Source organism: Trichechus manatus, unplaced genomic scaffold (assembly GCF_000243295.1).
Source record: "Trichechus manatus latirostris isolate Lorelei unplaced genomic scaffold, TriManLat1.0 scaffold00038, whole genome shotgun sequence".
Lineage (NCBI taxonomy): Eukaryota > Metazoa > Chordata > Mammalia > Sirenia > Trichechidae > Trichechus > Trichechus manatus.
In genome coordinates, this window is record NW_004443974.1 from 6,650,471 (window position 1) to 6,666,188 (window position 15,718).

At 37.5% G+C, this 15,718-nt stretch overlaps 3 protein-coding genes across 4 annotated transcripts in view; 1 reads left to right on the forward strand and 2 right to left on the reverse strand.

Moving 5' to 3' along the window:
• Positions 1-15,718, forward strand: part of LOC105756243 (olfactory receptor 1J4-like) — a 66,834-nt gene that overhangs the window by 31,280 nt on the left and 19,836 nt on the right. The gene's annotated exons all lie outside the window — the stretch shown is intronic.
• On the reverse strand, positions 2,400-4,020 carry LOC101356624 (olfactory receptor 50-like). Of its 2 annotated transcripts, XM_023730686.1 has the most exons (2): positions 3,102-4,008; positions 2,400-2,422 (listed from the first exon to the last, which is right to left on the reverse strand). In XM_023730686.1, the coding sequence occupies exons 1-2, from the start codon at positions 4,006-4,008 to the stop codon at positions 2,400-2,402; spliced, it is 930 nt and encodes a 309-aa protein (XP_023586454.1). The 2 variants fall into 2 exon arrangements, with proteins under 2 accessions (XP_023586454.1, XP_012410774.1); XM_012555320.2 differs by lacking the exon at positions 2,400-2,422 and having other exon boundaries at positions 2,960-4,020.
• On the reverse strand, positions 11,707-12,571 carry LOC105756242 (olfactory receptor 50-like). Its single transcript, XM_023730854.1, is given in 2 exon segments — positions 11,707-12,004; positions 12,006-12,571. Coding segments are annotated over 2 exon segments (864 nt in total).

Here is a 15,718-nt window from a genome sequence, read left to right on the forward strand (position 1 = left end):
ACCAGGAAAGATGTTGGCTTTTCCAGTCTCCTTGTAACTGTCGAAGAAGCTCTTTGTAATTGTTTATCTAGCCTAGTTTACCAAATAACAACTTCACCTTTTAAACTGATCCTAACCTAGTCTTATAGGGTTGCTAAGAGTTGGAATCAACTCAAGGGCAACAGGTTTGGTTTTTTTGTTTTAACCTGGTTTTATGCCAGTGACACATACCTGATTTTTTTCTTATACTTAGAACACTCCTTGGACTCTGTTAATATTATCATTTCTCTTTCTTTCTTCTTCAGATCAGTTAGTCTTAGTCATATGGACATGGACAAAATAATTAGAAAAAGGAACATGATGCCTCTGTCTACTATAAAATAGAACCCATATAATATATAGATACTGTTAATCGATCTCAAGGTCTTTCACTTTGAATGCCTTGTTATCCGACTCATCTTTCACACTGAATATTAAACAAAGATTCCATTATCTACAAGTTCTCCCAACCTGATTTCACAATCTGTAAAATCCTTATGTTCTTCTGCCCACTAAATTTAAAATGCTGTTAATTTGATATTGTTACCTGAGAGGAATTATACAGTTTTGTTAGTCATTACCACGTTAATCCTAATCAGTACATCATTGTAAGAGTGTAAATTTGCTACCTAATTGACAGTTTGTTTCTAATGTTTCGCTATTTTCAGGAACATTACAATGAATAACGTGGTTCGTATTTCATTATGCACATGGGAAATATATCTAGGGGATAAATTTTGAAAAATGGAATTGCAGGGTATGAACAGATATTATTAAAATAAAAGAAACTAAGGTGGCGAGGAAGTCTCTTTAAAATAAGTTTTGAATAATTAGAAAGACCATGCAATGTAAAGATTCTAAACAAGGACAATCTAGGTAAGTATAAGAGCTTGAGAGATGAAACTGCTATGGTGTTTGAGGAACAGAGAAAGTGCAGGAGTATTGTGAGCAACGGAAGGATATAAGGTTGAAGAATTATCTAGCAGGTGGATTATATAATGCTTGTTCTGCCATAGTAGAAAGTTTCAATTCTATTCTCAGAGCAATAGAATGCCCATGAAAAGGTTAATCAAATGAGTGATTTAAAATTTTTTAATATCTTGCTGGCTACTAGGTGGAGAACAGAGTATAGGAAGGCTTGAGTGTCAGCAGGATTCTTAGAAGGTTATTGCAGTAGTTCAGGTACAAATTAATGGCTGTGTGTATCTGGATTATGGCAGGGAGGATGAAGATAATTGAAGACATTTGGGATAAAAATTGGAGGAAAATCAGCACAACTCAGTAAGGGATGAAAGACATATGGGAGGAGATATACGTTTACCCGATCTGCTAAAAGTTTGGATAAATGATCAGTTGCAGATAAATTACTCTAATTGGGGCTGTCTGTCTTACTCTTGCTTGAGGAGGAGTAGAATCATGTTAGCAATCACTAGTACACACTGAACACTTGCACAAGTAAACACACACAAACACAGATAATCATATGGCTGAACCTAAATTCTACTTTTCCTCTAATATGGGCTCTCAGGTGATGAGCACAGATACCTTCAGCTACAAGGCATGCAGTGGTTCTTCCATTTCTCTCAGGAAGAGCCAGAATCCAATAAAACATGTGGAGTCTCTAAGAATCTCAAAGATACATTGCAGCAGGGAGAAGAGTAATCCCTTCACAGTCAAACATGGTAGATCTATTCAGACACTATTATTCACAGCTTCTGGTGGCACAGTGTTTAAGAACTTGGCTGCTAACCCAAGATCAGCAGTTGGAATCCAACAGCCACTCCTTGGAAACCCTATGGAGCAGTTCTACTCTACCCTACAGGGTTGCTATGAGTTGGAATCGACTGGATGACAATGGGTTTGTTTGGTTTGGTGAACAATGATTGTGGGATCTACCTTTATAAACCACAGAGAGGACCACAGAGGAAAGATCCCCAAGCTCCAGATTAGAGACAAATAACAAATAATTGCTTCGTTTTCCCTTTACTTTCTTTGTAAGAAGAATTGATTCTTGATAGCAGGCAATAGGAGAGTTCACCCTTGGAGGAATAATAATAGCCACAAAGGATTTCTAGGAATTTGCTGATTCACAGAGATTTTTGCCTTCTCAGTTTACATTGGGGAAAATGTGATTAAAATAGCCCATAATAAACCAAGCTGGGTTTTGACTATATTAAGCCAGGTGTCTTGTTTCTGAATAGCATGTTATTTCAAGAACTACAACTTTATACCAGCAATTGGTGTTGTCAATCTCTTTCACTTTTGCCATTATATGGGGTGTGCAGTAGTATCTCATTTTGGTTTTATTTTGCATTTCTATGTTGACCTATGTTGAATAAGGGTGTTGGGTGCTTATTCATGTACTTATCGATATTGACTATTTATCTTCTTTTGCAAAATGTTTGTTCAAGTCTTTTGTTCCTTATCTTACTGAGTTGGGTCTTATTATGCTGTTGTAGGAGATATTTGTATATTATTTTTTAATAATTTATTTTATTTTTGTTGTTACTGAGAACATGAACAGCCAAATTACACCAATTCAACAATTTCTGCATGTACAATTCAGTGACATTGATTGCATTCTTTAGGTTGAGCAACCATTATCACTCCCTTTTTCTGAGTTGTTCCTCTCCATTAACATAAACTCTCTGCCCCCTAAATTTCCTATCTAATCTTTCAGTTGCTATTGGCAATTTAATCCCATATAGATAGATCTTAAAAAAGCACAATGTTCAAGGCAGACATTCTTTACCAGTTAAGATAAACTATTGTTTGGTTTTAAGAAGACTTCAGGGGATATATTTGGTTTCAGGTTTAAGGTTTAAAGGTTATCTCAGGGCAATAGTTTCATGGGTTCATCCAAACTTCATGGCTCCAGAAAGTATGGATTTCATGAGACTAATTTGTGTTTCTTCACATGAAGGCTTCAGGGTCTCAAAAGCAAGAAAGAGCAAGCCATCACACACAGCACTTTTCAAGTCTCTATTTTTATTTTTGCCAATATCTTATTGAGCAAAACAAGTCACAACACCAATCTAGATTCAGGGTACATTATGGCGAAAACTTTCCTCTACCGAGTATATTTCCCAGAGCTCCTTTCATGTCCCGATTTCGCAGACTGTAGATAAAAGGATTTAGCATGGGAGTTACCAGAGCGTAAAATACAGCTACAATGACACCCTTGCTATTGGAGTCACTGGATAAGGGGGAAACATACACTCCAATAATTGCTCCATAGTACAGAGACACTACAGAGAGGTGGGAGCCACAAGTAGACAAGGCTTTGCAGATCCCCTTGGTTGAGGGAACTCTCAGGATGGTGGCACCAATGTGGCCATAAGAGACCAGGATGCATATGAATGGAAGAGTAATGACCACCCCTCCTACAGTAAGAATAATCAACTCATTGGTTGAGGTATCTGAGCTGGACAGCTTCAGTAAGCTAGAGAGGTCACAGAAGAAGTGTGGAAGGGTATTGTCTCCACAGAAGGACAGATGGGCCAGGAGCAGGGTGTGCAAGAGGGCATTGGCAAAGGATAAGACCCAGGACACAATTACTAGCAAGAAACACAGCTTCTGACTCATGATGGTGGTATAGCGGAGGGGGTGACAAATGGCCATGTATCTGTCATAGGCCATTGAGGTAAGAAGGAAACTATCAATATCAGCAAAGAATCCGAAAAAGTACACCTGAGAAATGCACCCAGCATATGAGATGGATTGACTGTGTGTTTGCATGTTCATCAGCATCTTTGGGGCTGTGACTGATGAGAAAGAGATGTCAGTGAAGGCCAAGTGACTGAGGAAGAAGTACATGGGGGTGTGGAGGTGAGAGTCCAGCCTGATAAGCATGATAATGAGCAGGTTTCCCAGCACTGTGGTGAGGTACATGCCCAGGAACAGGGCCAAGAACATGCCCCGCTGCTCCGTCCAGATGGGAAGTCCTAGGAGAAGGAATTCAGACACATTGCTCTGATTATCTCTCCTCATCCTGTTCTTCTCTTTTGCTGTGGGTGAAAAGACACATGGAAATGTGAAAGAATATGAAATCATCCTGATGTCACATAGCGAGAAAATGTTTTTGAACTAATCAGTATGTGAAACTTAATCTGAATATCTCATGCACTTTTCCCAGGGTAATGTAGTAGTAATGGTCTGACCTCTGTTCAATACGTGTCCATCTAGAAAACAGCACAACTCTTTTGTGGGAACCATGAAGCATCAGAGTGATTTATCGGATGAGACCATGTTTAAACTTGAGAAGTTTATCAGTTTATAACAGAAATCTGAGATTAAGAATCTAGGGTGCAATAATAGGTCAGTAATCAGTTGTTAGAAAGACTATTATAGGCTCTCCAATTGGTTTGGTGCCTGCTCTTGACCCTACCTATTCCTGTCACACAGTATTTGGCTAATGTTTGACTTCCATGAGTTGGATCAAGATAAGATACCCAATGGGCTGCTCTGGATCTCACACAAATTAGGATTTGGACACTTGGTGAGAAACATCATAAGTAACTAGCCAAAGTAAGGTCATTAAGGAAAGGGATCTAGGTCATTAACAAAAGATCTTAACCTACCTTGTAATAGAGCCATCAGTCCTTCCTTCAACAAAATTCCTTCCCATTCCTTAACATTTTTGGCCCACCATTACTCTTTCTAAAGGAATGTTTTTTGGAAAGGAAGAATAAAGACTAGTTTGTCTTCTAAGTTCTGACTTGATTAATTTCCTCAGTTCAGACCAGACCACTTTTGTTTTAGTTTTCACAACACCATGAAAGACACTGACTTTTCCAGTCACACAACAAAACTCTCTAAAAAGAAGCTCTTTGAGATTGTTTGTCTAGGCTAGTTTACCAAATAGCACTTTCTCAGTTTAAATTGATCCTAACCTGGTTTTATGCCAGTGATACAGACCTGATATTTTTCTCATTTGAAATACTGCTTATACTCTGAATACTATCATTCCTCTCTCGTCTTCAGATCAGTTAGTCTTAGTCCAGTCCCTACAAACATTGACAAAATAACAAGAAAAAGAAATATGATGCCTGTGTCTACTATAAAATAGAACTCATGCAATATACAAAGACTCTTAACTGATCTCAAGGTCTTTCATTTTCAGGGCTGAAAGTTGCCCCATTAAAGAATCCATCATTCACATTGCGTATTAACCAAATATTTCAGTATCTACACATTTTCCCAACTTTACTAAACCAAAAAAACCCAAACCAGTTGCTATTAAGTTGATTTTGACTCATTGTGATCCCATGTGTTTCAGAGTAGAACTACATTCCATAAAGATTTCAATGACTTGTGATCTTTTGGAAGCAGAGTGCCAGGCCTTTTTGAGGCACCTCTGGGTCAATTCGAAGCACCAACCTTTTGGTTAATAGCCAAGCTCTTAACCATTTGTGCCAACCACCGGCTTTCCAACTTTGCTACAAGGTATCTAAAATCCCTATGTTCTTCTGTCTGCTAAGTTTAAAATGCTGTTGAGAAAACATTGTTACCTGAGAAGAACTATACATTCAGTTTTGATGAACACTACTATGTTAATCATAACCATAAATATATCTTTATAAGAGTGCTCATTGGCTATCTGATTGACATTTAGGTTGTTTGTAATGTTTTGTTATTTCTAGCAATACCACAGTAAATAACATGGCTCCTATGTCATTTTGCACATGGGCAAATATATCAATAATTTCTAAAAATATAATTGCAGGGTATATGTATTTATGATTTTAATAGATATTATTAAATTAAAAAAAGCTAGGGTGGTGAGAAAGCCCACTGTGACGGGTACTGTAAAATAAGTCATGTATAATAAGAAAGAGCATGTCATGTGAAGATTCTAGAAATGGGCAATCTAGGTAAGTGTAAGAACATGAAAGAGGAAAGGGCTAGGGTGTTTGAGGAACAGAGAAAATGCAGGAGTATAGTGAGCAAGGGAAGGATATGAGGCAGGAGAATTATCTGGGAGGCAGATTATGTCATGCCTGTTCTGCTGTAACAGAAAGTTTCAATTCTATTCTCAGAGCAATAGAACACCCATGAAAAGGTTAATGATACGAGTGATATAAAAATTTTAAATATTTGTTTGCTACTAGGTGCAGAACAGAGCATAGGAAGGCTGGAGTGTCAGCAGGAATCTTAATAGAAGGCTATTGCAGTAGTCCAGATACAAATTAATGGCTGGGTATACCTGGCTTATGGCAGGGAGGATGAAGATAATTGAGGAGAACTGGGGTAAAATTTGGAACCAAGAGAAGTCAAAGAGGGATTAAAAGCAAATGAGAGGAGATATGTGTTTACCCCATCCTCTAAAAATTTGGATAAATGACCAGTTCCAGATAAATTTTTCTACATGGAGCTGTCTGTCTTATTCTTGTTTGAGGATGAGTAGAATCATGCTAGCAATCACCAGCATGCACTGAATGCCTGCTCACGTAAACACACACAAACACAGATAATCACATGACTGAATCTAAATTCTACTCCTGCTCTAACATGGGCTCTTAGGTGATGAGCAGATACCTTCATCCACAACGCATGTGATGGTTTTTCCATTTCTTTCAAGAAGACCCAGAATCAGGTAAAACAGATGGAGCCTCTAAGAGTCTCAAAGACATATGAGAAGAATGATCTGTTCACAACCAAACAAGGTAGATCTTTTCAGACACTCTTGTTCACAGCTCCTGAGCAATGGGCGTGGGATCTAACTTTATAAACCATGGAGAGGACCCCAGTGGGAAAGACCCCCAAACACCTAATTACAGACAAACAACAAATAAACACTAATTTTTCTCTTGGCTTTCCTTGGGGGAAGAACTGTTTGTTTATAGCAGGTAATAGGAGAGTTCACCCTTGGGGAATAATGATAATAGCCACAAAGCATCTACTAGAAACTTAGTGATTCATAAAGCTTTTTGCTCTCTCAGTTTACACTGAGGAAAATGTGATGAAAGAGCCCCTAATAAACCAAGCTGGAAGTTGTAACCCAGGTCTCTTGCCTCTGAATCCTATGTTATTTCAAGAATTCCACCTTTGCACCAACATTTGATGTTGTCAATTTTTTTTTCACTTTTGCCTTTATAGTAGGTTTGCAATAGAATCTCATTTTGGTTTTACTGTATTTTTATTTCTATGTTGACTAAGGGTGCTGGGCACTTATTCACGTACTTATTGAACCTATCTTCTCTTGCAAAATGTTTGTTCAAGTCATTTGTTACTTAGTTGTTTGCTTTCTTACTATTGAGTTGTAGGAGATCTTTATATATACTTGATTCAAGTCCTCTGTTAGATCTATATATATGAAATATTTCGTATAGCTTGCCTACTTATTTTCTTGAAGATGTCATTTGATAGACATAGTTTTTAATTTTGATGAATTCTAATTGGTTATTTTTTCTTTTGCATCTCATGTTTTCTGTGTTCTCAAAGAAATCTTTGCTTCATCAACATCACTAAGATGTTCTTTTTTGTTTTCTTCTAGTAGTTTTGTTGTTTTGGCTTTTACATTTCAGTCAATCTGTACTTTTTTTGTCTGGCTGTTTTTGCTCAATAAAAGGTTAGTGATATTCATCAATGTTGCTTAAAATAATTTTTAATTTCCTTTTAATTTCTCCTTTAACCTGTAAGCTAGTTAAAGTTCTTTTATGTTGTTTTCAATTAATTAGCTTATTTTCCAGAAATCTTTCTGTTATTGATTCAAACTTAATTTCGTTGTTGTTGGAACACACAGTAAATATGACTGGAATACTTTTAAATTGACTGAGACTTATTTTTTGGCCCAAAATGTACTCTGTCGGGAAATATTAAAAACTGTATACTCAGTTCTCCCCCACCCCCTGGGGGAGGGTTTAAGAATATTCTATAAATATCAGTTAAGTTGGCTTATTTGTTGTTGTTGTTAGTTGCCATCCAATCACCTCCGACTCATGGTGACCTTATGTGTAATACAATGAAACATTGCCTGGTCAGTGCATAGGGTTGTTCAAATCTTTAATATCTTTTTTTTTAAATTTTCTGTCCACTACTATAGCAGTTATGGAAAGAGGTTTGTGGTATGATTAAACTATAATTGTGGATTTGTCTTTTTTTCCCTTATCAGTTTTTATTTCAAATATTTTGAAGCTATTGTTATTAGGTACACAAAAGTTTAGAATTAGTAGCTCCTCTGAATGCCTCAATCCCTTTAACACTAAGAATGACTCTCTTTCTTCTGGAGAATATTATTTGCTCTGGAATCTACCTTTTTATATTAATATAGCCACTCCAGCTTGCTTTTAATTAGTGTTAAGATAGCATTTTTTCCCAAACTTTTACTTTTAACCCATTAGTCATAATAATTGTTTCAATGCCCTTATCTGCTCAAATTATCATCTGCATCATTTCTGGGTCATTCTCCTTTGACTGATTTTTCTCCTCATTCTGGGTTGTATTTTCCTGCCTTTTCCCACTCCTGGTAATATTTGACTGGGTGGTAGACACTGCGGATTTTAACTTGTTGGTTGCTGGATATTTTTGCATTCCTACAAACTGTATTAGATTTGTTCTGAGATGCAGTTATGTTACTTGGAAAAAGTTTAATCATTTCAGGTCTTGTTTTTAAGCTCTGTTAGGTGGGACCAGAGCTGCACTTAGTCTAGGGTCAATTTTTCCCCCTACTGAGGTAAGGTATTTCTTAATGTTCTAGCTGATGCCTCCCGAATTCTAAGGTTTTCCACTTTCACTGTTGGGAAAAAGCACTATCCTGGTCACACGTTAGCCCCCAGAACCGCTCATTTTATAATTCATCATAATTTTTCATATTAATCATTGTTTTATGATTTTGTGATATTATCTTTGAAAATGTTTCTTAATGTTTAAATGAGCTCACACTAAAGTGGTTTAAATATATACTTCATAGCAGATAAAGATAATAACTAAAGCACTTTGATGGATTCACATCTTCCTCACCTCATGTACTAGGGTCTTAGAGAGTAAGAAGATTATAGCAAAAAGCAATATAATTTAAGTCTTTTAATCGTGGCATAACTAATCAAGCTAGCCAGGCAATGTCTAAACAACATAATGGGCAAAGTACATCCTTGCTGCTCCAACTAGATGAGGAGCCCCAGGAGAAAGAATTTGGACACACCCCTCTGATTCTCACTTTTCATGCTTGTCTTTTCTGCTGTGGATGAAGAGCATTGAAAATATCAGGCACTGAGAAATGAAGATTATTATTAACAGGAATTCATTGTAAAATTTATCCTGGAGAATGAATGAATTTACAAAAAAACATCAGTTCAGATAGTTTTCTGCTTGAATCTTCAGAATGTCTCAGTCTAGCAACAGAGAGACATGACACCAAGAACCAAACAGATCTTACTCTGTGAAAACCATTTATTCAGCTGTGGGCCAGAGCTGAGCTACCACTGGGATACAGAAGTAAATGACAGATGAAATCATTCCCCTTGGAGTTTATATATTAGTGAGAAGCCTATGCCTAGAGATAAAGTGATCTTATAGTTTATTGGCCAAAGTGGGATATTTTTTGGAAGTAAAATGGGGAGCTGATAAAAATGGCACTGGAGCGGCAGACATAAAATGATTTTTCCCTAGTCATCCAAGAAGATATAGTCATCTGCTTAAGCAGGGTTTCTTTTTTTAATAAGGCAAAATTCACATGACATAAAATTAACCATTTTAAAGTGTACAACTCAGTGGCATTTAGTCCATTTAAAATGCTGTGCAGCCATCACTGCTGTAATTCCAGTTCTCACCCAAAAAGGAGACCTCATGCCCATTAAGTGGTCACTTTTCATTTAAACCAATGTCTCTGTGACAACAGAACTTAGCAAACAGCTCATATTCTGACACATAACAGTGCTCCAGAATCTAAAGAGTATCCCAGTCCTTCCCACAAATAGCTAAGATATCCGCACACATGAATGAAACCCTGAGAAAAAGGATTTGAGCGTAAACAATTTACTTTGGAGGATCCTAGGATGCAACTTAGGAGGATGGGGAGTCAGACAGAGAAGGGAGGGCAGCCATTAAAGGCTATGCTATTGAGTAGGTTACTGCTGTGGATAACTAGGGAAAAATCCACCAAACATCTCTGGAAATCAGTACAAAAGATTTCTTAAATCATTTTATCAAAGGGAGAGGAAACTCCCATCCACTATTTACTGAGCGCTTTTTCTAAGAGTCTTAACTCCTCAGCACTTCCAGCCAGGCCCATGCATAAGCCAAACCTGTATCTCTAGACAGAAATTCCTCATCAGAAAGTTGTTGGTAGTTAAGAGTAAGAAGTCAGTGGCATATTCTGCTATAGTTCATCCTATGGCCACTAACATTCTTTTTTCTCCCAAATTAAGCTCAATCTGTTGTAACACTGACAGGATACTTACCAAGCTCATATGATCAAATCTTAAGTCTTCTTTTCTACACAGTCTGCACTCCAAAAGAGAAAATGAGGGTCTATTTAAATGTCACTTGAGCTTTCTGACTTTCACACACTGTCCTGAATTGTTAGGTTACTGACCTGAGATTGTTATTTTCCCGCACTTTATTATCTATTGTCATTAACAGAGGCCAATCAACTCCATGGATTTTATAATCGCCAAGTGCCCATGTCTTTCAAAGATCTTTATCTATTTTATAAGGTAGTGTTTCCTCTCCCACCAATACATCAACCCAATTTACATCAGGTTAGAATCTTAGTAGTTATGATATTTCTGCACTCCAGAGTTATCACCATCCCACCTAACACCAACAATGTGTTCCGTTGCTCTTTGACCATCGAGTGATCCTAAGCCAGAACCTTATCCTGTGTATCTTCATAACAGCACTTCTGTACTTACTGTCTAAGGTTGAGGTAGTCCAGAGGAAGATCTTGAGGAAAGTATTTGAATACAAGTAGTTTATTAGGAAGGTAATTCCAGAAAGAACCAGTAAAATATTGGTGATCTGAGACATGGAAACGTAGGTTGTCAATACAGTGTATGGTAATAGTAAATTACCACTGAGAGAACTGGGGTTCAGACCTTTGAGAAATGATCCTCTTAAAACATTCCTCAGAGTTGTCCCACCCAATATGTAAAATAGCTGGGATTTGTTTCCACCAAATCCTACTTGTACTTGACTAAAAGATTCTCTGGGGCCATTAAATCCGTACCCCATCTGACCTGTCCAAGAGCAGGCAGAGTTTGCCGCTGTTCTCAGAGAAAGTGAAATAGTTCTCAGGCAGAGAGTCCTAATGTTCTCAGTAAGAAGTCATCAGCATGGACAAGGATTGAGAATGCCATAGGAATATGAGAAATGTATCGGTTAACTTTGGGGGGGAAAAAAAACCCAGAACATAGCAGTTTAAAACACCAGTCACTTTATTTGCTTACAATTCTATGGGTCAGCTGAGCAGTACTAGACTGGGCTGAATTGTCTGCGGCTGGATGTTCTAGAAAGTTTCCCTAACAACTGTACGTCTCACTTGGCATGGCTGTAAGGTTGGGACAGCTAGAGCCTTTCTTCCTGTGGTCTTTCATTCTCTATTAGACTAGCATGTGTTTCTTCACAGGGCGGTCTCTGGGTTCCCAAAGAACAAGCCACCACGCACAGCTCTTTTCAAGACTTTTTAACATGTTTGCTAACATCTTATGAAAAAAAAAGTCAAAACACCTGCCTAAATTCAGATGCACACTATGGTAAAACTGTTCTTCTATTGAGTATATCTCCCAGAGCTCCTTTCATGTTCCTTATCCTCAGACTATAGATAAAGGGATTTAGCATGGGAGTAACCAAAGTGTATAATATAGCCACAATAACATCCTTGTCATTGGAGTTACTGGAAGAGGGCAAAAAGTACAATGCAATAATTGTCCCATAGTGTAGAGACACTACAGAAAGGTGGGAGCCACAGGTGGACAAGGCTTTGTAGATTCCCTTGGTTGAGGGGACTCTCAGGATGATGGCGCCAATGCGGCCATAAGATGCATATGAATGGAAGGGTAATAATCACCACCCTCACAGTGAGGATAACCTGCTCATTGGTTGAGGTGTCTGAGCTGGACAGTTCAAGTAAGGCAGAGAAGTTACAAAAGAAGTAGGGGACACTGTTGTCTCCACAGAAAGAGAGACAGACCAGCAGCAGGGTGTGCAATAGAGCAGTGGTAAAGGATAAGACCCAGGACACAATTATTAGCAGGAGACACACGCTCTGACTCATGATAGTGGTATAGTGGAGGGGGTGACAAATGGCTACGTACCTGTCATAGGCCATTGAGGTGAGAAGGAAGCTGTCAATATCACCGAAAAATAAGAAAAAATACACCTGATAAATGCATCCAGCATATGAGATGGATTGACTCTGTGTTTGCATGTTCATAAGCATCTTTGGGGCTATGACCGTTGAAAAAGGGATGTCAGTGAAGGCGAAATGGCTGAGGAAGATGTACATGGGGGTGTGAAGGCGAGAGTCCAGCCTGATGAGTAGGATGGTGAGCAGGTTCCCCAGCACCGTGGTGAGGAAGAATTCAGACATGCTGTTCTGCTTATACATCCTCATCTTGTTCTTCTCTTTTGCTGTAGATGGAAAATGAGATGGCAATATGAAAGAATAACAGATCATTATGATGGTCACATAATAAAAACATGTATTTGAACTGCTCAGTATATGAATCTTGAATGTTTCATGCTTTTTGTTCTACTAATAAGACTCAGTGACAGTCTGGCCACAAGCAATTATGGATCCACCTAGAAATCAACAAAAGCTCTCTTGGAAGAAACATGAAATATCAGAATGATTTATCAGATGAGACCAGGTTCAAACTTGAGATTAAGAAACTACGGTGCACCAACTACAGAGCTCCAAAATATATAAAACAAACTCTAACAGCACTGAAAACAGAGATAGACAGTTCCACAATAGTAGTATGACACTTCAACACACCACTTTCGGTGAAGGACAGAACATCCACAAAGAAGCTCAACAAAAACACGGAAGAGCTAAATGCTACAATCAACCAACTTGATCCCATGGACATATACTGAACACTCCACCCAACAGCAGCCAAGTACACTTTCTTTTCCAATGCACATGGAACATTCTCCAGAATAGACTATGTATTAGGCCATAAAGAAAGCCTTAACAAAATCCAAAGCATCAAAATATTACAAAGCATCTTTTCTGATCATAAAGCCATAAAAGTAGAAATCAATAACAGAAAAAGCAAGGAAAAAAAATCAAACACATGGAAACTGAACAACACCTTGGTCAAAAACTACTGGGTTATAGAAGAAATTAAAGATGGAATAAAGAAATTCATAGAATCAAACAAGAACGAAAACACATCCTACCAGAACCTTTGGGACACAGCAAAAGCAGTGCCCAGAGGTCAGTTTATAGCAATAAATGCACACATCCAAACAAAAGAACGGGCCATAATCAAAACATTAACCCTACAACTGGAGCAAGCAGAAAGAGAGCAGCAAAAGAAGCCCTCAGTCGCCAGAAGAAAGGAAATAATAAGAATTAGAGCAGAATTAAATGAAATAGAGAATAGAAAAAAAATCGCAAGAGTTAACAAGACCAAAAGCTGGTTCTTTGAAAAGATTAACAGAACTGATAAACCACTGGCCAAACTGACAAAAGAAAAACAGGAGAGGAAGCAGATAACCCACATAAGAAATGAGACGGCTGATATCACAACAGACCCAACTGAAATTAAAAGAATCATAACAGAATACTAGGAAAAATTTTACTCTAACAAATTTGAAAACCTAGAGATAATGGACAAATTTCTAGAAACTCACTACCTACTTAAACTAACACAAACAGAAGTAGAACAACTAAATAAACTCATAACAAAAGAGATTGAAAAGGCAATTTAAAAACTCCTAACAAAAAAAAAACCCTGGCCTGGATGGCTTCACTGGAGAATTCTGCCAAACTTTCAGAGAAGAGTTAACATCACTACTACTAAAGGTATTTCAGAGCATAGAAAAGGATGGAATACTCCCAAACTCATTCTATGAAGCCAGCATAACCCTGATCCCCAAACCAGGCAAAGACACCACAAAAAAAGAAAATTACAGACTAATATCCCTCATGAACACTGACGCAAATATTCTCAACAAAATTCTAGCCAATAAGATTAAACAACATATCAAAAAAATAATTCACCATGATCAAGTGGGATGTATACCAGGTATGCAGAGATGGTTCAACATTAGAAAAACAATCAATATAATCCATCACATAAATAAAACAAAAGACAAGAACCACATGATCTTATCAATCAATGTAGAAAAGTCATTTGACAAAGCCCAACACCCATTCATGATAAAAACTCTCAATAAAATACGAATAGAAGGGAAATTCCTCAATATAGTTAAGGGCATTTATACAAAGTCAACAGCCAACATCATCCTAAATGGAGAGACTTTGTAAGCTTTCCCCTTGAGAACGGGAACCAGACAAGGATGCCCTTTATTACCACTCTTATTCAGCATTGTGGTGGAGATCCTAGCCAGAGCAATTAGGCTAGAAAAAGAAATAAAGTGCATCCAAATAGGTAGGGAAGAAGTCAAAGTATCTCTATTTGCAGATGATATGATCTTATACACAGAAAACCCCAAAGAATCCACAAGAAAACTACTCAAACTAATAAGATTTCAGCAAAGTTTCATGATACAGGATAAACATACAAAAATGTTGGATTCCTTTACACCAACAAAGAGAACCTTGGAGAAGAAATCACCAAATCAATACCATTTATAATAGCCCCAAAGAAGATAAAATACTTAGGAATAAATCTAACCAGAAACATAAAAGAGCTATACAATGAAAACTACAAGACACTCTTGCAAGAAACCAAAAGAGACCTGCATAAAAGGAAAAACATACCTTGCTCATGGATAGGTAGACTCAACACTGTGAAAATGTCAGTTCTACTCAAAGCAATCTACATATACAATGCAATCTCGATCCAAATTCCATAGGCATTTTTTAATGAGATGGAGAAATAAATCACCAACTTCATATGGAAAGGGAAGAGGCCCTGAATAAGTAACGCATTACTCAAGGAGAAGAACAAAGTGGAAGGCCTCACACTACCTGATTTTAGAACCTATTATACTGCCACAGTAGTCAAAACAGCCTGCTACCGGTACAACAATAGATACATAGACCAATGGAACAGAATTGAGAATCCAGACATAAATTCATCCACCTATGAGCAGCTGATATTTGACAAAGGCTCAAAGTCTGTTAATCGGGAAAAAGACAGTCTCTTTATCAAATGGTGCTGGCATAACTGGATATCCATCTGCAAAAAACTGAATCAAGACCCATACCTCACACCATGCACAAAGACTAACTCAAAATGGACCAAAGACTTAAATATAAAATTAAAAATGATAAAGATCATGGAAGAAAAAATAGCGACAATGCTAGGAGCCCTAATAGATGGCATAAACACAATACAAACCATAAGTAACAGTGCACAAGCACCAGAAGAGAGACTAGATAACTGGGAGCTCCTAAAAATCAAACTTTTATGCTCATCAAAAGAATTCACCAAAAGAGTCAAAAGACAACCTACAGACTGGGAAAAAATTTTTGGCTATGACAAATCCGATCAGTGTCTAATCTCTAAAATCTACAAGATACCTCAACAACAAAAAGATAAATAACCCAATTAAAAAATGGGCA